Source organism: Rhinoderma darwinii, chromosome 4, assembly GCF_050947455.1.
Source record: "Rhinoderma darwinii isolate aRhiDar2 chromosome 4, aRhiDar2.hap1, whole genome shotgun sequence".
In the NCBI taxonomy this organism is placed as follows: Eukaryota; Metazoa; Chordata; class Amphibia; order Anura; family Rhinodermatidae; genus Rhinoderma; species Rhinoderma darwinii.
The window spans coordinates 408,070,622-408,095,009 of NC_134690.1; the positions used below are offsets into that span (position 1 = coordinate 408,070,622).

General features: G+C 53.8%; 1 protein-coding gene across 3 annotated transcripts in view; it reads right to left on the bottom strand.

Annotated features, from left to right (window-relative positions):
- Positions 1–20,027, bottom strand: part of TMEM63B (transmembrane protein 63B) — a 149,233-nt gene extending 129,206 nt beyond the window's left edge. For 2 of the 3 annotated variants that reach the window (XM_075863520.1, XM_075863519.1), the window contains exons 1-3: positions 19,887–20,027; positions 3,799–4,012; positions 140–219 (exon numbers count right to left, since the gene is read on the bottom strand). In XM_075863520.1, coding sequence (XP_075719635.1) covers positions 140–219; positions 3,799–3,990 — 272 coding nt within the window. In that variant the 5' untranslated portion in view covers positions 3,991–4,012; positions 19,887–20,027. Of the gene's footprint in view, positions 1–139; positions 220–3,798; positions 4,013–19,886 lie in introns of those variants that run through there. The other variant, XM_075863521.1, reaches the window with a different exon arrangement.
- Positions 20,028–24,388: the final 4,361 nt, after the last annotated feature.

Consider the following 24,388-nt stretch of genomic DNA (forward strand, 5'->3'; position numbering starts at 1 on the left):
CTCCTCCCTACAATAGTCCTGCGCCCCCCCCCTCCTCCCTACAATAGTCCTGCGCCCCCCCCCTCCTCCCTACAATAGTCCTGCACCCACGCTCTTCTCTATAACAGTCCCCGTAGTTCGGACATCGCCCCAGACGCACCTGTCGGCATCGGTGACCAGCGCCAGCCGCCCATAGTCCCACGCCACCTTCCTCAGGATGGAGAAGACAAACAGCAGAGCCTGGAAGACACGACACCGGACATTACAGAGCAGAACACAACACCGGACATTACAGAGCAGAACACGACACCGGACATTACAGAGCAGAACACGACACCGGCCATTACAGAGCAGAACACGACACCGGACATTACAGAGCAGAACACGACACCGGACATCACAGAGCGGAACACGACACCGGACATTACAGAGCAGAACACGACACCGGAGATTACAGAGCAGAACACGACACCGGACATTACAGAGCAGAACACGACACCGGACATTACAGAGCAGAACACGACACCGGACATCACAGAGCAGAACACGACACCGGCCATTACAGAGCAGAACACGACACCGCACATCACAGAGCAGAACACGACACCGGCCATTACAGAGCAGAACACGACACCGGACATCACAGAGCAGAACACGACACCGGACATCACAGAGCAGAACACGACACCGGACATTACAGAGCAGAACACGACACCGGACATCACAGAGCGGAACACGACACCGCACATTACAGAGCAGAACACGACACCGGACATTACAGAGCAGAACACGACACCGGACATCACAGAGCGGAACACGACACCGGACATCACAGAGCGGAACACGACACCGGACATCACAGAGCGGAACACGACACCGGACATCACAGAGCAGAACACGACACCGGACATTACAGAGCAGAACACGACACCGGCCATTACAGAGCAGAACACGACACCAGACATCACAGAGCAGAACACGACACCGGACATCACAGAGCAGAACACGACACCGCACATCACAGAGAAGAACACGACACCGCACATCACAGAGCAGAACACAACACGACACCGGCCATTACAGAGCAGAACACGACACCGCACATCACAGAGCAGAACACGACACCGGACATCACAGAGAAGAACACGACACCGCACATCACAGAGCAGAACACGACACCGGACATCACAGAGCGGAACACGACACCGGCCATTACAGAGCAGAACACGACACCGGACATCACAGAGCAGAACACGACACCGGACATCACAGAGCAGAACACGACACCGGCCATTACAGAGCAGAACACCGGACATTACAGAGCAGAACACGACACCGGCCATTACAGAGCAGAACACGACACCGGCCATTACAGAGCAGAACACGACACCGGACATTACAGAGCAGAACACGACACCGGAGATTACAGAGCGGAACACGACACCGGACATTACAGAGCAGAACACCGGACATTACAGAGCAGAACACGACACCGGACATCACAGAGCAGAACACGACACCGGACATCACAGAGCAGAACACGACACCGGACATCACAGAGCAGAACACGACACCGGAGATTACAGAGCAGAACACGACACCGGACATCACAGAGCAGAACACGACACCGGACATCACAGAGCAGAACACGACACCGGAGATTACAGAGCAGAACACGACACCGGCCATCACAGAGCAGAACACGACACCGGACATCACAGAGCGGAACACGACACCGCACATCACAGAGCAGAACACGACACCGGAGATTACAGAGCAGAACACGACACCGGACATCACAGAGCGGAACACGACACCGCACATCACAGAGCAGAACACGACACCGGACATCACAGAGCAGAACACGACACCGGAGATTACAGAGCAGAACACGACACCGGACATTACAGAGCAGAACACGACACCGGCCATTACAGAGCAGAACACGACACCGGACATTACAGAGCAGAACACGACACCGGCCATTACAGAGCAGAACACGACACCGGACATTACAGAGCAGAACACGACACCGGACATCACAGAGCAGAACACGACACCGGACATCACAGAGCAGAACACGACACCGGACATCACAGAGCAGAACACGACACCGGAGATTACAGAGCAGAACACGACACCGGACATTACAGAGCAGAACACGACACCGGACATCACAGAGCGGAACACGACACCGCACATCACAGAGCAGAACACGACACCGGAGATTACAGAGCAGAACACGACACCGGACATCACAGAGCGGAACACGACACCGCACATCACAGAGCAGAACACGACACCGGACATCACAGAGCAGAACACGACACCGGAGATTACAGAGCAGAACACGACACCGGACATTACAGAGCAGAACACGACACCGGCCATTACAGAGCAGAACACGACACCGGCCATTACAGAGCAGAACACGACACCGGACATTACAGAGCAGAACACGACACCGGACATTACAGAGCAGAACACGACACCGGACATCACAGAGCAGAACACGACACCGGACATCACAGAGCAGAACACGACACCGCACATCACAGAGAAGAACACGACACCGCACATCACAGAGCAGAACACGACACCGGCCATTACAGAGCAGAACACGACACCGGACATCACAGAGCAGAACACGACACCGGCCATTACAGAGCAGAACACGACACCGGACATTACAGAGCAGAACACGACACCGGACATCACAGAGCAGAACACGACACCGGACATCACAGAGCAGAACACGACACCGGACATTACAGAGCAGAACACGACACCGGACATTACAGAGCAGAACACGACACCGGCCATTACAGAGCAGAACACGACACCGGACATCACAGAGCAGAACACGACACCGGACATTCATTCACCATTTTCAAAATCTCTGCTGGTTTTCAATAAATAATTGTTACCCTAAAATGTCACAAAGTTGAGGGTTTGTTACAATAGATCAGTCCAGAAAATCATCTGTGAGCAAAACACATCAGCGGCACAAATCTCTCCCCTGTGCTGAGGTTTGTTACAATGTGTCAGTCTGGAGTCCGGGCCATTTACCTCACAGAGGATTGTCCACACTGGATACATTGCAACGGAGAGTGAGAAGGTCAGGACGGGTTTCAGCCTGTGGGACTCGTTCACTGACAGCAAGCAGAGATCTTGGAAATTGTGAGGTAGTGAAACACAAAGTTGCAGAACTTTTCATGATCTGGAGATTAATCTTGAGCTGGATGTAGTGATGATCCTTCCCCTCTGTTACCAGCCCCCGAAGTCCCAGCAGCCACTGCGACTGCCATCTGCACTGCTCAGTGTGGACACCAGGGGGCAGCAGAGCTCAGCGCCACTAATCTCCCCATATGATGATCACCACTGGTGAAAGGCACAGACATGGTAACCTCTGCCCGCTCTGGATGAGTCACGGGGGGGATCTGATTGATCCTCCCGAGGAAACAGCCCCCGAGCCCTGCAGAGAGTGTGAATACAGGCCCCAGGCAGCTCCAGCCACAAGGGGGCGCCAGCTCTGCTCTGGAGAACACCTTCATTCCTCCTCAATGTGTTCCTTCTACGCGGAGATCTGAGAGTGATCACTGTCCACATCAATGTCCACATCCGGCCTGGAACAGTGGCAGATACTTGTGGACAGTGATGTGGACGGACACCACTGAACCTGACAAACCAGAAGAGGACATGTCATCAGTAGTGCAGCCTCACGCTCCAGGTCTGACCGTCCAGAAGAACTCCGCATATATCTGATCCCCCTCACTGACCCTCCCAGGGGCCGCTGCCCCCACACCCGGCTATACGCACCAGGAAGCACATGAAGTCCAGCGCCAGCACAGTGGGCACTCCCCCGAACGGCAGGCCCTGCAGGACGGTGCTGCGGATGCGGGCGCTGTAGCAGTAGTCCTTGGTGGTGACATTGTTACAGGTTGTGCCACTGCATGAGGTGGTGGCCGTGGTGCCCAGAGAGGCCAGAGTGCCCAGGAAGAAGGGGGTCATGGCTGCTTTATCATTCTCCAGCCTGCAAGGAAAGGAACACAACAGATAGTCAGCCTCGAATGGAAGACAGGAGACCCCAAACTGCCCCCCAGTCCACACAGCCCCCACACCCCAAACTGCCCCCCACCCCACATACCGCCCCACACCCCATACTGTTCCGCCCCACACCCCATACTGCGGATTTCACGGACCCCAGGACTTGTGACCTGCAGGATCCCCATGACAGGAGCGCGGCACACCAGGAGGGGACGGTAGTGACACCCCAATGATTAGCAGCTTGTCCGCCTCACTCCCCTCCCCCACCGCACAGCCATTACACTTTCCCACGTTGCGGGGCCGTGCGGCGGTTTCTGTAGTGAAACTTATACACAAATCTTTCCTGATGAGCGTTGGGGGAGGGGGAGCTGCAAGACGGCGGACATTATCCACGTGAACTCATGTCGCACGTGTAGGAGTAACGGTCACGTGACCTCAATATGAAGCGCGACCACAAGGAACAGTCTGGCGACTTGTAGCTGAGGTGATGCGCCAATATCCAGGCAGTGCGGGGTTAACAGCGCCAATGTGGAACCCTGAGCGACTCTTCATCACGTCCGCAGTGCTCAGTAACATGTGACGACACAATCCTGACCTGAAGAGCTCACACTCACTTTACCAACCAGCACACAGAAAACCCCTAAAGGAGTGCAAGCTCCGCAGCCAAAAAAGTAGGCCCAGGAGGCGGAGTCCTCAGCGGTTTTCCCGCTGCCCAGGAGGCGGAGTCCTCAGCGGTTTTCCCGCTGTTCAGGAGGCGGAGTCCTCAGCGGTTTTCCCGGTCTTCAGGAGGCGGAGTCCTCAGCGGTTTTCCCGGTGTTCAGGAGGCGGAGTCCTCAGCGGTTTTCCCGGTGTTCAGGAGGCGGAGTCCTCAGCGGTTTTCCCGGTGTTCAGGAGGCGGAGTCCTCAGCGGTTTTCCCGGTGTTCAGGAGGCGGAGTCCTCAGCGGTTTTCCCGGTGTTCAGGAGGCGGAGTCCTCAGCGGTTTTCCCGGTGTTCAGGAGGCGGAGTCCTCAGCGGTTTTCCCGGTGTTCAGGAGGCGGAGTCCTCAGCGGTTTTCCCGGTGTTCAGGAGGCGGAGTCCTCAGCGGTTTTCCCGGTGTTCAGGAGGCGGAGTCCTCAGCGGTTTTCCCGGTGTTCAGGAGGCGGAGTCCTCAGCGGTTTTCCCGGTCTTCAGGAGGCGGAGTCCTCAGCGGTTTTCCCGGTGTTCAGGAGGCGGAGTCCTCAGCGGTTTTCCCGGTGTTCAGGAGGCGGAGTCCTCAGCGGTTTTCCCGGTGTTCAGGAGGCGGAGTCCTCAGCGGTTTTCCCGGTGTTCAGGAGGCGGAGTCCTCAGCGGTTTTCCCGCTGTTCAGGAGGCGGAGTCCTCAGCGGTTTTCCCGCTGTTCAGGAGGCGGAGTCCTCAGCGGTTTTCCCGCTGTTCAGGAGGCGGAGTCCTCAGCGGTTTTCCCGCTGTTCAGGAGGCGGAGTCCTCAGCGGTTTTCCCGCTGTTCAGGAGGCGGAGTCCTCAGCGGTTTTCCCGCTGTTCAGGAGGCGGAGTCCTCAGCGGTTTTCCCGCTGTTCAGGAGGCGGAGTCCTCAGCGGTTTTCCCGCTGTTCAGGAGGCGGAGTCCTCAGCGGTTTTCCCGCTGTTCAGGAGGCGGAGTCCTCAGCGGTTTTCCCGCTGTTCAGGAGGCGGAGTCCTCAGCGGTTTTCCCGCTGTTCAGGAGGCGGAGTCCTCAGCGGTTTTCCCGCTGTTCAGGAGGCGGAGTCCTCAGCGGTTTTCCCGCTGTTCAGGAGGCGGAGTCCTCAGCGGTTTTCCCGCTGTTCAGGAGGCGGAGTCCTCAGCGGTTTTCCCGCTGTTCAGGAGGCGGAGTCCTCAGCGGTTTTCCCGCTGTTCAGGAGGCGGAGTCCTCAGCGGTTTTCCCGCTGTTCAGGAGGCGGAGTCCTCAGCGGTTTTCCCGCTGTTCAGGAGGCGGAGTCCTCAGCGGTTTTCCCGCTGTTCAGGAGGCGGAGTCCTCAGCGGTTTTCCCGCTGTTCAGGAGGCGGAGTCCTCAGCGGTTTTCCCGCTGTTCAGGAGGCGGAGTCCTCAGCGGTTTTCCCGCTGTTCAGGAGGCGGAGTCCTCAGCGGTTTTCCCGCTGTTCAGGAGGCGGAGTCCTCAGCGGTTTTCCCGCTGTTCAGGAGGCGGAGTCCTCAGCGGTTTTCCCGGTGTTCAGGAGGCGGAGTCCTCAGCGGTTTTCCCGGTGTTCAGGAGGCGGAGTCCTCAGCGGTTTTCCCGGTGTTCAGGAGGCGGAGTCCTCAGCGGTTTTCCCGGTGTTCAGGAGGCGGAGTCCTCAGCGGTTTTCCCGGTGTTCAGGAGGCGGAGTCCTCAGCGGTTTTCCCGGTGTTCAGGAGGCGGAGTCCTCAGCGGTTTTCCCGCTGTTCAGGAGGCGGAGTCCTCAGCGGTTTTCCCGCTGTTCAGGAGGCGGAGTCCTCAGCGGTTTTCCCGCTGTTCAGGAGGCGGAGTCCTCAGCGGTTTTCCCGCTGTTCAGGAGGCGGAGTCCTCAGCGGTTTTCCCGCTGTTCAGGAGGCGGAGTCCTCAGCGGTTTTCCCGCTGTTCAGGAGGCGGAGTCCTCAGCGGTTTTCCCGCTGTTCAGGAGGCGGAGTCCTCAGCGGTTTTCCCGCTGTTCAGGAGGCGGAGTCCTCAGCGGTTTTCCCGCTGTTCAGGAGGCGGAGTCCTCAGCGGTTTTCCCGCTGTTCAGGAGGCGGAGTCCTCAGCGGTTTTCCCGCTGTTCAGGAGGCGGAGTCCTCAGCGGTTTTCCCGCTGTTCAGGAGGCGGAGTCCTCAGCGGTTTTCCCGCTGTTCAGGAGGCGGAGTCCTCAGCGGTTTTCCCGCTGTTCAGGAGGCGGAGTCCTCAGCGGTTTTCCCGCTGTTCAGGAGGCGGAGTCCTCAGCGGTTTTCCCGCTGTTCAGGAGGCGGAGTCCTCAGCGGTTTTCCCGCTGTTCAGGAGGCGGAGTCCTCAGCGGTTTTCCCGCTGTTCAGGAGGCGGAGTCCTCAGCGGTTTTCCCGCTGTTCAGGAGGCGGAGTCCTCAGCGGTTTTCCCGCTGTTCAGGAGGCGGAGTCCTCAGCGGTTTTCCCGGTATAAAGGAGGAGGGCTACTCTGTATTGAATGTCCCGGATCCCTCATGTGTCACCTTGAAGGGATTTTCTCCGCTGGTGGAGGAGATTTAGGATGAGACAGGAGTAGCGCTGAGGCAGCAGGAGATAATCGGCCTCTACTAGGACCCGGCTGCACACGTGACAAGTGTTCATGAACATAGTAAAGAGGGTGAAGACTTGTTATAGGCTGTAGATATACACAGGGATTATATATAGTGAGGGGTGCATACTTGTTATAGGCTGTAGATATATACAGGGATTATATATAGTGAGGGGTGAATACTTGTTATAGGCTGTAGATATACACAGGGATTATATATAGTGAGGGGTGAAGACTTGTTATAGGCTGTAGATATACACAGGGATTATATATAGTGAGGGGTGAACACTTGTTATAGGCTGTAGATATATACAGGGATTATATATAGTGAGGGGTGAAGACTTGTTACAGGCTGTAGATATACACAGGGATTATATATAGTGAGGGGTGAAGACTTGTTACAGGCTGTAGATATATACAGGGATTATATATAGTGAGGGGTGAATACTTGTTATAGGCTGTAGATATACACAGGGATTATATATAGTGAGGGGGTGAATACTTGTTATAGGCTGTAGATATACACAGGGATTATATATAGTGAGGGGTGAAGACTTGTTACAGGCTGTAGATATATACAGGGATTATATATAGTGAGGGGTGAAGACTTGTTACAGGCTGTAGATATATACAGGGATTATATATAGTGAGGGGTGAAGACTTGTTACAGGCTGTAGATATATACAGGGATTATATATAGTGAGGGGTGAAGACTTGTTACAGGCTGTAGATATACACAGGGATTATATATAGTGAGGGGGTGAATACTTGTTATAGGCTGTAGATATACACAGGGATTATATATAGTGAGGGGTGAATACTTGTTATAGGCTGTAGATATATACAGGGATTATATATAGTGAGGGGGTGAAGACTTGTTATAGGCTGTAGATATACACAGGGATTATATATAGTGAGGGGTGCATACTTGTTATAGGCTGTAGATATACACAGGGATTATATATAGTGAGGGGTGAATACTTGTTATAGGCTGTAGATATACACAGGGATTATATATAGTGAGGGGGTGAAGACTTGTTATAGGCTGTAGATATACACAGGGATTATATATAGTGAGGGGTGAAGACTTGTTACAGGCTGTAGATATATACAGGGATTATATATAGTGAGGGGTGAAGACTTGTTATAGGCTGTATATATACACAGGGATTATATATAGTGAGGGGGTGAAGACTTGTTATAGGCTGTAGATATACACAGGGATTATATATAGTGAGGGGGTGAATACTTGTTATAGGCTGTAGATATACACAGGGATTATATATAGTGAGGGGGTGAATACTTGTTATAGGCTGTAGATATATACAGGGATTATATATAGTGAGGGGTGAATACTTGTTATAGGCTGTAGATATACACAGGGATTATATATAGTGAGGGGTGAATACTTGTTATAGGCTGTAGATATACACAGGGATTATATATAGTGAGGGGTGAATACTTGTTATAGGCTGTAGATATACACAGGGATTATATATAGTGAGGGGTGAATACTTGTTATAGGCTGTAGATATATACAGGGATTATATATAGTGAGGGGGTGAAGACTTGTTATAGGCTGTAGATATACACAGGGATTATATATAGTGAGGGGTGAAGACTTGTTATAGGCTGTAGATATATACAGGGATTATATATAGTGAGGGGTGAAGACTTGTTACAGGCTGTAGATATATACAGGGATTATATATAGTGAGGGGTGAAGACTTGTTATAGGCTGTAGATATACACAGGGATTATATATAGTGAGGGGGTGAAGACTTGTTATAGGCTGTAGATATACACAGGGATTATATATAGTGAGGGGTGAATACTTGTTATAGGATGTAGATATATACAGGGATTATATATAGTGAGGGGTGAATACTTGTTATAGGCTGTAGATATATACAGGGATTATATATAGTGAGGGGTGAATACTTGTTATAGGCTGTAGATATATACAGGGATTATATATAGTGAGGGGTGAAGACTTGTTACAGGCTGTAGATATACACAGGGATTATATATAGTGAGGGGTGAATACTTGTTATAGGCTGTAGATATATACAGGGATTATATATAGTGAGGGGTGAAGACTTGTTACAGGCTGTAGATATATACAGGGATTATATATAGTGAGGGGTGAAGACTTGTTACAGGCTGTAGATATACACAGGGATTATATATAGTGAGGGGGTGAATACTTGTTATAGGCTGTAGATATACACAGGGATTATATATAGTGAGGGGGTGAATACTTGTTATAGGCTGTAGATATACACAGGGATTATATATAGTGAGGGGTGAAGACTTGTTACAGGCTGTAGATATATACAGGGATTATATATAGTGAGGGGGTGAATACTTGTTACAGGCTGTAGATATACACAGGGATTATATATAGTGAGGGGTGAATACTTGTTATAGGCTGTAGATATACACAGGGATTATATATAGTGAGGGGTGAATACTTGTTATAGGCTGTAGATATACACAGGGATTATATATAGTGAGGGGTGAATACTTGTTACAGGCAGTAGATATACACAGGGATTATATATAGTGAGGGGTGAATACTTGTTATAGGCTGTAGATATACACAGGGATTATATATAGTGAGGGGTGAAGACTTGTTACAGGCTGTAGATATACACAGGGATTATATATAGTGAGGGGTGAATACTTGTTATAGGCTGTAGATATACACAGGGATTATATATAGTGAGGGGTGAATACTTGTTATAGGCTGTAGATATATACAGGGATTATATATAGTGAGGGGTGAATACTTGTTATAGGCTGTAGACATACACAGGGATTATATATAGTGAGGGGTGAATACTTGTTACAGGCTGTAGATATACACAGGGATTATATATAGTGAGGGGTGAATACTTGTTATAGGCTGTAGATATACACAGGGATTATATATAGTGAGGGGTGAAGACTTGTTACAGGCTGTAGATATACACAGGGATTATATATAGTGAGGGGTGAATACTTGTTATAGGCTGTAGATATATACAGGGATTATATATAGTGAGGGGTGAATACTTGTTATAGGCTGTAGATATACACAGGGATTATATATAGTGAGGGGTGAAGACTTGTTATAGGCTGTAGATATACACAGGGATTATATATAGTGAGGGGTGAATACTTGTTACAGGCTGTAGATATACACAGGGATTATATATAGTGAGGGGTGAATACTTGTTATAGGCTGTAGATATACACAGGGATTATATATAGTGAGGGGTGAAGACTTGTTACAGGCTGTAGATATACACAGGGATTATATATAGTGAGGGGTGAATACTTGTTATAGGCTGTAGATATATACAGGGATTATATATAGTGAGGGGTGAATACTTGTTATAGGCTGTAGATATACACAGGGATTATATATAGTGAGGGGTGAAGACTTGTTATAGGCTGTAGATATATACAGGGATTATATATAGTGAGGGGTGAATACTTGTTATAGGCTGTAGATATATACAGGGATTATATATAGTGAGGGGTGAAGACTTGTTATAGGCTGTAGATATATACAGGGATTATATATAGTGAGGGGTGAATACTTGTTATAGGCTGTAGATATACACAGGGATTATATATAGTGAGGGGTGAATACTTGTTATAGGCTGTAGATATACACAGGGATTATATATAGTGAGGGGTGAATACTTGTTACAGGCAGTAGATATACACAGGGATTATATATAGTGAGGGGTGAATACTTGTTATAGGCTGTAGATATACACAGGGATTATATATAGTGAGGGGTGAAGACTTGTTACAGGCTGTAGATATACACAGGGATTATATATAGTGAGGGGTGAATACTTGTTATAGGCTGTAGATATACACAGGGATTATATATAGTGAGGGGTGAATACTTGTTATAGGCTGTAGATATATACAGGGATTATATATAGTGAGGGGTGAATACTTGTTATAGGCTGTAGACATACACAGGGATTATATATAGTGAGGGGTGAATACTTGTTACAGGCTGTAGATATACACAGGGATTATATATAGTGAGGGGTGAATACTTGTTATAGGCTGTAGATATACACAGGGATTATATATAGTGAGGGGTGAAGACTTGTTACAGGCTGTAGATATACACAGGGATTATATATAGTGAGGGGTGAAGACTTGTTACAGGCTGTAGATATACACAGGGATTATATATAGTGAGGGGTGAATACTTGTTATAGGCTGTAGATATATACAGGGATTATATATAGTGAGGGGTGAATACTTGTTATAGGCTGTAGATATACACAGGGATTATATATAGTGAGGGGTGAAGACTTGTTATAGGCTGTAGATATACACAGGGATTATATATAGTGAGGGGTGAATACTTGTTACAGGCTGTAGATATACACAGGGATTATATATAGTGAGGGGTGAATACTTGTTATAGGCTGTAGATATACACAGGGATTATATATAGTGAGGGGTGAATACTTGTTATAGGCTGTAGATATATACAGGGATTATATATAGTGAGGGGTGAATACTTGTTATAGGCTGTAGACATACACAGGGATTATATATAGTGAGGGGTGAATACTTGTTACAGGCTGTAGATATACACAGGGATTATATATAGTGAGGGGTGAATACTTGTTATAGGCTGTAGATATACACAGGGATTATATATAGTGAGGGGTGAAGACTTGTTACAGGCTGTAGATATACACAGGGATTATATATAGTGAGGGGTGAATACTTGTTATAGGCTGTAGATATATACAGGGATTATATATAGTGAGGGGTGAATACTTGTTATAGGCTGTAGATATACACAGGGATTATATATAGTGAGGGGTGAAGACTTGTTATAGGCTGTAGATATACACAGGGATTATATATAGTGAGGGGTGAATACTTGTTACAGGCTGTAGATATACACAGGGATTATATATAGTGAGGGGTGAATACTTGTTATAGGCTGTAGATATACACAGGGATTATATATAGTGAGGGGTGAAGACTTGTTATAGGCTGTAGATATATACAGGGATTATATATAGTGAGGGGTGAATACTTGTTATAGGCTGTAGATATATACAGGGATTATATATAGTGAGGGGTGAAGACTTGTTATAGGCTGTAGATATATACAGGGATTATATATAGTGAGGGGTGAATACTTGTTACAGGCTGTAGATATACACAGGGATTATATATAGTGAGGGGTGAATACTTGTTACAGGCTGTAGATATACACAGGGATTATATATAGTGAGGGGTGAATACTTGTTATAGGCTGTAGATATACACAGGGATTATATATAGTGAGGGGTGAATACTTGTTACAGGCTGTAGATATATACAGGGATTATATATAGTGAGGGGTGAAGACTTGTTATAGGCTGTAGATATATACAGGGATTATATATAGTGAGGGGTGAATACTTGTTATAGGCTGTAGATATACACAGGGATTATATATAGTGAGGGGTGAAGACTTGTTACAGGCTGTAGATATACACAGGGATTATATATAGTGAGGGGTGAATACTTGTTACAGGCTGTAGATATACACAGGGATTATATATAGTGAGGGGTGAAGACTTGTTACAGGCTGTAGATATACACAGGGATTATATATAGTGAGGGGGTGAAGACTTGTTACAGGCTGTAGATATACACAGGGATTATATATAGTGAGGGGTGAATACTTGTTATAGGCTGTAGATATACACAGGGATTATATATACTGAGGGGTGAATACTTGTTATAGGCTGTAGATATATACAGGGATTATATATAGTGAGGGGGTGAATACTTGTTATAGGCTGTAGATATACACAGGGATTATATATAGTGAGGGGGTGAAGACTTGTTACAGGCTGTAGATATACACAGGGATTATATATAGTGAGGGGTGAATACTTGTTATAGGCTGTAGATATATACAGGGATTATATATAGTGAGGGGGTGAAGACTTGTTATAGGCTGTAGATATACACAGGGATTATATATAGTGAGGGGTGAAGACTTGTTATAGGATGTAGATATACACAGGGATTATATATAGTGAGGGGTGAAGACTTGTTATAGGCTGTAGATATACACAGGGATTATATATAGTGAGGGGGTGAATACTTGTTATAGGCTGTAGATATATACAGGGATTATATATAGTGAGGGGGTGAATACTTGTTATAGGCTGTAGATATATACAGGGATTATATATAGTGAGGGGTGAAGACTTGTTACAGGCTGTAGATATATACAGGGATTATATATAGTGAGGGGGTGAATACTTGTTATAGGCTGTAGATATATACAGGGATTATATATAGTGAGGGGTGAAGACTTGTTATAGGCTGTAGATATATACAGGGATTATATATAGTGAGGGGTGAATACTTGTTATAGGCTGTAGATATATACAGGGATTATATATAGTGAGGGGGTGAATACTTGTTATAGGCTGTAGATATATACAGGGATTATATATAGTGAGGGGTGAAGACTTGTTACAGGCTGTAGATATATACAGGGATTATATATAGTGAGGGGGTGAATACTTGTTATAGGCTGTAGATATATACAGGGATTATATATAGTGAGGGGTGAAGACTTGTTATAGGCTGTAGATATATACAGGGATTATATATAGTGAGGGGTGAATACTTGTTATAAACTGTAGATATAAACTCTCCCTTCACTAATATATATATATAACCCGTGTGTATATCTGGAAACGGCTTCGTCCAATCATCAAGCTTCATTACTGTAGAATGAGAAGTTTTGCAACTTTCTAATAGACATTGAGCTTCATTGCTCACAATTTTCAAGATCTCTGCTTGTTGTTAGTGAATGGGAACATCCAGAGGATGAAACTCATCCTGACCTAGTCTTGTGCACATAGTAGAAGTTTGTATCTGTGTGGACAATAACAGGACTCTGAAATGATACATGGTAACACATCCTCAGCTGTGTGAGTAGGGATATATCAGGATGGGGTTTCAGGATTTTCTTATTCACTGACTGCAAGCAGAAATCTTATAATTGGTGATGAATGGAAACACAAATTTTAACTTTGCAGAACTTCTCATGAAACGATGATTAAGATTTAGTCATTATCAGCAGACATGGCCGCAGCAGAAGTTTCAGAACCCCAATACTCACCGGACACCAGACAGCCACACGCCGGACGCCAGACAGCCACACGCCGGGCGCCAGACAGCCACACGCCGGGCGCCAGACAGCCACACGCCAGACAGCCACACGCCGGATAGTCACACGCCAGACAGTCACACGCCGGGCGCCAGACAGCCACACGCCGGGCGCCAGACAGCCACACGCCTGACAGCCACACGCCGGATAATCACACGCCAGACAGTCACACGCCGGACGCCAGACAGTCACACGCCAGACAGTCACACGCCGGACGCCAGACAGCCACACGCCGGGCGCCAGACAGCCACACGCCGGGCGCCAGACAGCCACACGCCGGGCGCCAGACAGCCACACGCCGGGCGCCAGACAGCCACACGCCAGACAGCCACACGCCGGACGCCAGACAGTCACACGCCGGATAATCACACGCCAGACAGCCAAACGCCGGACGCCAGACAGCCACACGCCAGACAGCCACACGCCAGACAGTCACACGCCAGACAGTCACACGCCGGGCGCCAGACAGTCACACGCCGGGCGCCAGACAGTCACACGCCGGGCGCCAGACAGTCACACGCCGGACGCCAGACAGCCACACGCCGGACGCCAGACAGTCACACGCCGGACGCCAGACAGCCACACGCCGGACGCCAGACAGCCACACGCCGGACGCCAGACAGCCACACGCCGGACAGCCACACGCCGGACGCCAGACAGTCACACGCCGGACGCCAGACAGTCACACGCCGGACGCCAGACAGTCACACGCCGGACGCCAGACAGTCACACGCCGGACGCCAGACAGTCACACGCCGGACGCCAGACAGTCACACGCCGGACGCCAGACAGTCACACGCCGGACGCCAGACAGTCACACGCCGGACGCCAGACAGCCACACGCCGGATAATCACACGCCAGACAGTCACACGCCGGATAATCACACGCCGGATAATCACACGCCAGACAGTCACACGCCGGACGCCAGACAGCCACACGCCAGAGTCACACGCCGGACGCCAGACAGCCACACGCCGGATAATCACACGCCAGACAGTCACACGCCGGATAATCACACGCCAGACAGTCACACGCCGGACGCCAGACAGCCACACGCCAGAGTCACACGCCGGACGCCAGACAGTCACACGCCAGACAGTCACACGCCGGACGCCAGACAGCCACACGCCGGACGCCAGACAGCCACACGCCGGACGCCAGACAGCCACACGCCGGACGCCAGACAGCCACACGCCGGACGCCAGACAGCCACACGCCGGACGCCAGACAGCCACACGCCAGAGTCACACGCCGGACGCCAGACAGTCACACGCCGGACGCCAGACAGTCACACGCCGGACGCCAGACAGTCACACGCCGGACGCCAGACAGTCACACGCCGGACGCCAGACAGTCACACGCCGGACGCCAGACAGTCACACGCCGGACGCCAGACAGCCACACGCCGGATAATCACACGCCAGACAGTCACACGCCGGATAATCACACGCCAGACAGTCACACGCCGGACGCCAGACAGCCACACGCCAGACAGTCACACGCCGGACGCCAGACAGTCACACGCCGGATAATCACACGCCAGACAGTCACACGCCGGGCGCCAGAAAGTCACACGCCGGGCGCCAGACAGTCACACGCCGGGCGCCAGACAGTCACACGCCGGGCGCCAGACAGTCACACGCCGGGCGCCAGACAGTCACACGCCGGGCGCCAGACAGTCACACGCCGGATAATCACACGCCAGACAGTCACACGCCGGACGCCATACAGTCACACGCCGGATAATCACACGCCAGACAGTCACACGCCGGGCGCCAGAAAGTCACACGCCGGGCGCCAGACAGTCACACGCCGGGCGCCAGACAGTCACACGCCGGGCGCCAGACAGTCACACGCCGGGCGCCAGACAGTCACACGCCGGGCGCCAGACAGTCACACGCCGGATAATCACACGCCATACAGTCACACGCCGGGCGCCAGAAAGTCACACGCCGGGCGCCAGAAAGTCACACGCCGGGCGCCAGACAGTCACACGCCGGGCGCCAGACAGTCACACGCCAGACAGTCACACGCCGGGCGCCAGACAGTCACACGCCGGGCGCCAGACAGTCACACGCCGGGCGCCAGACAGTCACACGCCGGGCGCCAGACAGTCACACGCCGGGCGCCAGACAGTCACACGCCGGGCGCCAGACAGTCACACGCCGGGCGCCAGACAGTCACACGCCGGGCGCCAGACAGTCATACACCGGATACCCCTCCACCAGTCACTTCCAGTTCACGCTGGGACAATATGAATCGCTGACTGACGCGCTCAGACCTTCTGCTGACTGTGATAAGAACATTGTGGTCAGCGGAGGATTGTCAGCAAATGACACCGGGTGAGAGGGAGAAGAAAGCAGGACCAAGGCCTGACGGAAGCAAAATTACCAGAGCTCGTACCAGCCGGATACTGGTCACCGAGAAACCGAATACAGGCGCGCCGGACACCAGACAACCACGCGCCGGACACCAGACAACCACGCGCCGGACACCAGACAACCACGCGCCGGACACCAGACAGTCCCACGCCGGACACTAGATAATCCTTCCATCTATACAGATCTGTTCTATGCCGGACATCAGCCGACCCCCTGGACACGGCAGCTGATGGCCCGTTCACTGTAATAATGAGCTGGTGCTTTGGGTCAGTGACCCCTATAGATGGCCGCAGTCCCCGATGCTCATTTCTATAGTGCCCAGTCCTGGAGCCGGCCACATCCTGGTAATGGCTGGAAGGATGAGAAGCTTCCGGTATTCCGGGAAGATCTAAGTGGCACTTACACGAGGGTCAAGTATAATCTTCTGAGAGCCCCTGGCAGCCGCACAAGCCGGGCGCATTACATCCTCCTGCTAATGGCACCCGGTTATGGAGAAGGGAACATATAGTGACTATAGTGACTGGCCACAACTCATAGTGACCCGACCCCGAGTGACCACTGCCCCAGAAAGTCCGGCGCACACACAAACACTACATAGCACTCCACCAGCGTGCTGCTCCGTCAGTCATGTGAGGAGCCGGATCAACCACATATTTTTGCTCATTTCAGCGGTGACTCAGCCAAAAGCCGCCTCCGGGCAAACACCAGACGTCTGCGCCCACAGCGGGCACACGAGGGGTTAACAGCAGCCAGACTACAACCCCCACCGACTCAAAACATGAGGATTCTTGGTCTACTGCACCGGTAACAGGTGCTGGGTGACGACCGCTAGTGTCCGCCATTACTGGGGGGGAGGGGGGGGGGGTCACCCAGCTTTCCCCAGACCCAGAATGGCACATAAATCTGTATTGTTCTGTAGTTACAGCTTCTTTCTCCTGCAGCTCTGCCTGGGGAAGTGTCAGTGTGCACTGCAGTGCTGGTATTCTATTCACAATGAACAGAGCTAGAAGACAGGGGGGAGGGGCTGCAGAGCAGGGGATTGTGGGAGGACCCGGTGACTGTAGATGGCGAGATGAATCCCAGATCTATAATAAACCCTCCGGGGGGCTCATATGTTATTTACACATCAAAACCTATGAACAAAGCGGGGACTGTCCCCGAAACCTTGTTCTGGAGGGGGAGGGGGTGGGGCAGGGGTCCCCTCCATGTCACTGGCCGCAGAACAGGGACATCTAGAGCAGCTCTACAGCGAGGACACGCGGCCCCCCCCCATCCCGACCCGCTCCTGACGGTCCCTCAAGTGTCAGTAAACATGTTCAGTCTCCCCCCCCCCGCGAGACTCAGAAATCCAGGGGTAGAGAACGGCGGCCGCAGTCACATGACAAGAAGACCCCCGGAACATGATCAATATAAAGGGGCCGACACTCCACCCCCGAGGCCACCGGCCGGGACCACGCTCCAGACCCAGCCACAAGAGCTGACGCGCTACACGTTCTACGCCGGGCCCCGAGAGAAGACCATCTACGCCGGGCCCCGAGAGAGGACCATCTACGCCGGGCCCCGAGAGAAGACCATCTACGCCGGGCCCCGAGAGAAGACCATCTACGCCGGGCCCCGAGAGAAGACCATCTACGCCGGGCCCCGAGAGAAGACCATCTACGCCGGGCCCCGAGAGAGGACCATCTACGCCGGGCCCCGAGAGAGGACCATCTACGCCGGGCCCCGAGAGAGGACCATCTACGCCGGGCCCCGAGAGAAGACCATCTACGCCGGGCCCCGAGAGAAGACCATCTACGCCGGGCCCCGAGAGAGGACCATCTACGCCGGGCCCCGAGAGAAGACCATCTACGCCGGGCCCCGAGAGAAGACCATCTACGCCGGGCCCCGAGAGAAGACCATCTACGCCGGGCCCCGAGAGAAGACCATCTACGCCGGGCCCCGAGAGAAGACCATCTACGCCGGGCCCCGAGAGAAGACCATCTACGCCGGGCCCCGAGAGAAGACCATCTACGCCGGGCCCCGAGAGAAGACCATCTACGCCGGGCCCCGAGAGAAGACCATCTACGCCGGGCCCCGAGAGAAGACCATCTACGCCGGGCCCCGAGAGAAGACCATCTACGCCGGGCCCCGAGAGAAGACCATCTACGCCGGGCCCCGAGAGAGGACCATCTACGCCGGGCCCCGAGAGAAGACCATCTACGCCGGGCCCCGAGAGAAGACCATCTACGCCGGGCCCCGAGAGAGGACCATCTACGCCGGGCCCCGAGAGAAGACCATCTACGCCGGGCCCCGAGAGAAGACCATCTACGCCGGGCCCCGAGAGAAGACCATCTACGCCGGGCCCCGAGAGAAGACCATCTACGCCGGGCCCCGAGAGAGGACCATCTACGCCGGGCCCCGAGAGAAGACCATCTACGCCGGGCCCCGAGAGAAGACCATCTACGCCGGGCCCCGAGAGAAGACCATCTACGCCGGGCCCCGAGAGAAGACCATCTACGCCGGGCCCCGAGAGAAGACCATCTACGCCGGGCCCCGAGAGAAGACCATCTACGCCGGGCCCCGAGAGAAGACCATCTACGCCGGGCCCCGAGAGAAGACCATCTACGCCGGGCCCCGAGAGAAGACCATCTACGCCGGGCCCCGAGAGAAGACCATCTACGCCGGGCCCCGAGAGAAGACCATCTACGCCGGGCCCCGAGAGCTGACCATCTACGCCGGGCCCCGAGAGCTGACCATCTACGCCGGGCCCCGAGAGCTGACCATCTACGCCGGGCCCCGAGAGCTGACCATCTACGCCGGGCCCCGAGAGCTGACCATCTACAATGACCCCCGAGAGCGGACGATCTACGCCGGGCCCCGAGAGCGGACGATTTACAATGACCCCAAGAGCTGACGATCTACAATGACCCCAAGAGCTGACGATCTACGCCGGGCCCCTAGAGTTGACACTCTGCTCTTCCCTCTGCACAGCTCACAGTCACTGCAGCAGGACACACAGACGATTCGCGGGGCTGCAGTGCTGATTATCAGGGGCTCGGTGACCTCCACACTGACCTGCCGCTGCTGGGCCTTCCTCGCCGGCTCTCCGCTCCCGGTGTCCCCGGTTCTGCAGCTCCCTAGTCCGGGGACGAATACAATGCAGGTGGGAGGCAAAGCCCGTGACGTCACCAGCAGGCCCCTCCCACCTCCTCTACACTGCGGCCCAGCACGTAGGGCGGAGACAAGTTGCGTCATGACGTCAGAGCAGTGCGTGAATACGTTCTCTGGTTATTTATTTTCAACAACGAATAACTTTATTTGAAAATCTGCCAAATGCAGTTCTGTTGGGTTGGACGGATGATTGGTCACCTGACCATGTAGAGAGCGCAGCAGGGAATGCTGGGAATTGTAGTCTAACATTAGCTGCTGTCCTGCTCAGTCACGTCCCACATCCTGGGATACAATGTATCACCCACAGGGGAGAGGAAATGGTAACATAGTAACCGGCAGTGACTCAGCCCACCGTAGCCTCCAGCTGACTATGAGGCCTCGTGGAGTCATCCCTTCTGGTCCTGGTGCAGACAGCGCATCGGCCTCCATTGTCAGCGCTTATTGCTGCGATCATTGCGCTTACTGCCGGATCGTGTGATGGAAAACGCCCTCAAAATGTCTTTTGTTCACACGGAGTATTTTGCAGGAGGAATAGCTGCCTCAAAATTCCGTTTGGAACTTTAAGGGTATGTTCACACGAGGGCGTCCGTAACGGCTGAAATTACGGGGATGTTTCCGCCTGAAAACATCCCGTAATTTCAGCCGTAACGGCATGTGCAGGCGCTTGAACACCGCGTCCATTACGGACGTAATTGGCGCTGCTATTCATTGGAGTCAATGAATAACGGCTCCAATTACGGCCAAAGAAGTGACAGGTCACTTCTTCTACGCGGGCGTCTATTTACGCGCCGTCATTTGACAGCGGCGCGTAAATATACGCCTCGTGTGAACAGACAAACGTCTGCCCATTGCTTTCAATGGGCAGATGTTTGTCAGCGCTATTGAGGCGCTATTTTCAGACGTAATTCGGGGCAAAAACGCCCGAATTACGTCCGTAATTAGTGCGTGTGAACATACCCTGAGGCAGATTTTCCTCTCCCTGCACGCCGATTTTCGCCCGCGGCCATTGATTGCCGCGGGCATAAAACACAGTGAAATACGCTTTCTCTGCCTCCCATTGAAATCAATGGGAGGCGTTTTCGGGCAGTTTTTGCCGAGTTTTGCGACGCAGTTTCCGTGTCAAAAAACTCGGCAAAATACTTGCCGCCTCTGTCAGTCACGATGCCCCCCCCCCCCCCCCAACTTCAGAAACGTCTGGACAACGGAACCAAAAATCACGGACAGACCAGAATATTTACTGACGCATCACACAATCATTGCCGGTGCTGAGTGACTGACCAATCACAGCTCTGCCTGTAGCTCCTCCCCCACGCTGACTCTCATTAGTCTTTCACTTTCCCTTTTTTTCTCCATCCGGCCGAGATCACCGACCACTTATTCCAGCCACGACTCCTCTGCAGAACGTGACACAGACATGTTAGCGTCTCACTTCTCCAGCACCTCCTGACGTCATCCCCATCCCCCGCACCTACGCCCCGTCCTCCCCGCACCTACACCCTGTCCCCCGCACCTACGTCCCGCACCTACACCCCATCCCCCGCACCTACACCCCATCCCCCCCGCACCTACACCCCATCCCCCGCACCTACACCCCAACCCCCCCGCACCTACACCCCATCCCCCGCACCTACACCCCAACCCCCGCACCTACACCCCATCCCCCCCGCACCTACACCCCATCCCCCGCACCTACCCCCCATCCTCCGCACCTACACCCCATCCCCCGCACCTACACCCCATCCCCCCGCACCTACACCCCATCCCCCCGCACCTACACCCCATCCCCCGCACCTACACCCATCCCCCACGCACCTACACCCCATCCCCCGCACCTACACCCCAACCCCCGCACCTACACCCCATCCCCCCACACCTACACCCCATCCCCCGCACCTACACCCCATCCCCCCTGCACCTACACCCCATCCCCCGCACCTACACCCCATCCCCCCCGCACCTACACCCCATCCCCTGCACCTACACCCCATCCCCCCGCACCTACACCCCATCCTCCGCACCTACACCCCATCCCCCGCACCTACACCCAATCCTCCGCACCTACACCCCATCCCCCGCACCTACACCCCAACCCCCCGCACCTACACCCCATCCCCCGCACCTACACCCCAATACACCCCAACCCCCGCACCTACACCCCATCCCCCCCGCACCTACACCCCATCCCCCGCACCTACCCCCCATCCTCCGCACCTACACCCCATCCCCCGCACCTACACCCCATCCCCCCCGCACCTACACCCCATACCCCGCACCTACACCCCATCCCCCCGCACCTACACCCCATCCCCCGCACCTACACCCCAACCCCCGCACCTACAGCCCATCCCCCCGCACCTACACCCCATCCCCCGCACCTACACCCCATCCCCCCCGCACCTACACCCCATCCCCCGCACCTACCCCCCATCCTCCGCACCTACACCCCATCCCCCCCGCACCTACACCCCATCCTCCGCACCTACACCCCATCCCCCGCACCTACACCCCATCCCCCGCACCTACACCCCATCCCCCCCGCACCTACACCCCATCCCCCGCACCTACACCCCAACCCCCGCACCTACACCCCATCCCCCCGCACCTACACCCCATCCCCCGCACCTACACCCCATCCCCCCCGCACCTACACGCCATCCCCCCCGCACCTACACCCCATCCCCTGCACCTACACCCCATCCCCCCCGCACCTACACCCCATCCTCCGCACCTACACCCCATCCCCCGCACCTACACCCAATCCTCCGCACCTACACCCCATCCCCCGCACCTACACCCCCAACCCCCCCGCACCTACACCCCATCCCCGCACCTACACCCCAACCCCCGCACCTACACCCCATCCCCCCCGCACCTACACCCCATCCCCCGCACCTACCCCCCATCCTCCGCACCTACACCCCATCCCCCGCACCTACACCCCATCCCCCCCGCACCTACACCCATCCCCCGCACCTACACCCCATCCTCCGCACCTTACACCCCATCCCCCCCGCACCTACACCCCATCCTCCGCACCTACACCCCATCCCCCGCACCTACACCCCATCCCCTGCACCTACGCCCCATCCCCCCCCGCACCTACACCCCATCCCCCCCCGCACCTACACCCCATCCCCCGCACCTACACCCCATCCTCCGCACCTACACCCCATCCTGCCCACCTACACCCCTTCCCCTGCACCTACACCCCTTCCCCCGCACCTACACCCCATCCTCCCCACCTCTACCCCATCCCCCCCACCTCTACCCAATCCTCCCCACCTCTACCCCATCCTCCCCACCTCTACCCCATCCTCCACACCTCTACCCCATCCTCCACACCTCTACCCCATCCCCCCCACCTCTACCCAATCCCCACACCTCTACCCCATCCTCCCCACCTCTACCCCATCCCCCCCACCTCTACCCCATCCTCCGCACCTACACCCCATCCTCCGCACCAACACCCCATCCTCCGCACCTACACCCCATCCTCCGCACCAACACCCCATCCTCCCACCTACACCCCATCCTCTTCACCAACACCCCATCCTCCCCACCTCTACCCCATCCTCCCCACCTACACCCCATCCCCCCCACCTCTACCCCATCCTCCCCACCTACACCCCATCCTCCCCACCTCTACCCCATCCTCCCCACCTATACCCCATCCTCCCCACCTCTACCCCATCCTCCCCACATACACCCCATCCCCCCACCTCTACCCCATCCTCCCCACATACACCCCATCCCCCCACCTCTACCCCATCCTCCCCACCTACACCCAATCCTCCCCACCTCTACCCCATCCTCCGCACCTACACCCCATCCTCCGCACCTACACCCCATCCCCCCACCTCTACCCCATCCTCCCCACCAACACCCTATCCTCCGCACCTCTACCCCATCCTCCACACCTACACCCCATCCTCCCCACCTATACCCCATCCTCTGCACCTCTACCCCATCCTCCACACCTACACCCCATCCTCCCCACCTATACCCCATCCTCTGCACCTCTACCCCATCCTCCGCACCTACACCCCATCCTCCCCACTCTACCCCACCCTCCCCACCTATACCCCATCCTCCGCATCTATACCCCATCCCCCGCACCTATACCCCATCCCCCGCACCCCACCCTCCCCACCTATACCCCATCCTCCGCATCTATACCCCATCCCCCGCACCTATACCCCATCCCCCACACCCCATCCTCCCCACCTATACCGCATCCTCCTCACCTATACTCCATTGTCACCACCTGTACCCCATCCCCCGCACCTATACCCCATCCTCCCCACCTACATCCCATCCTCCCCACCTCTACTCCATCCTCCGCACCTATTCCCCATCCTCCGCACCTACACCCCATCCCCCCCACCTATACCCCATCCTCCGCACGA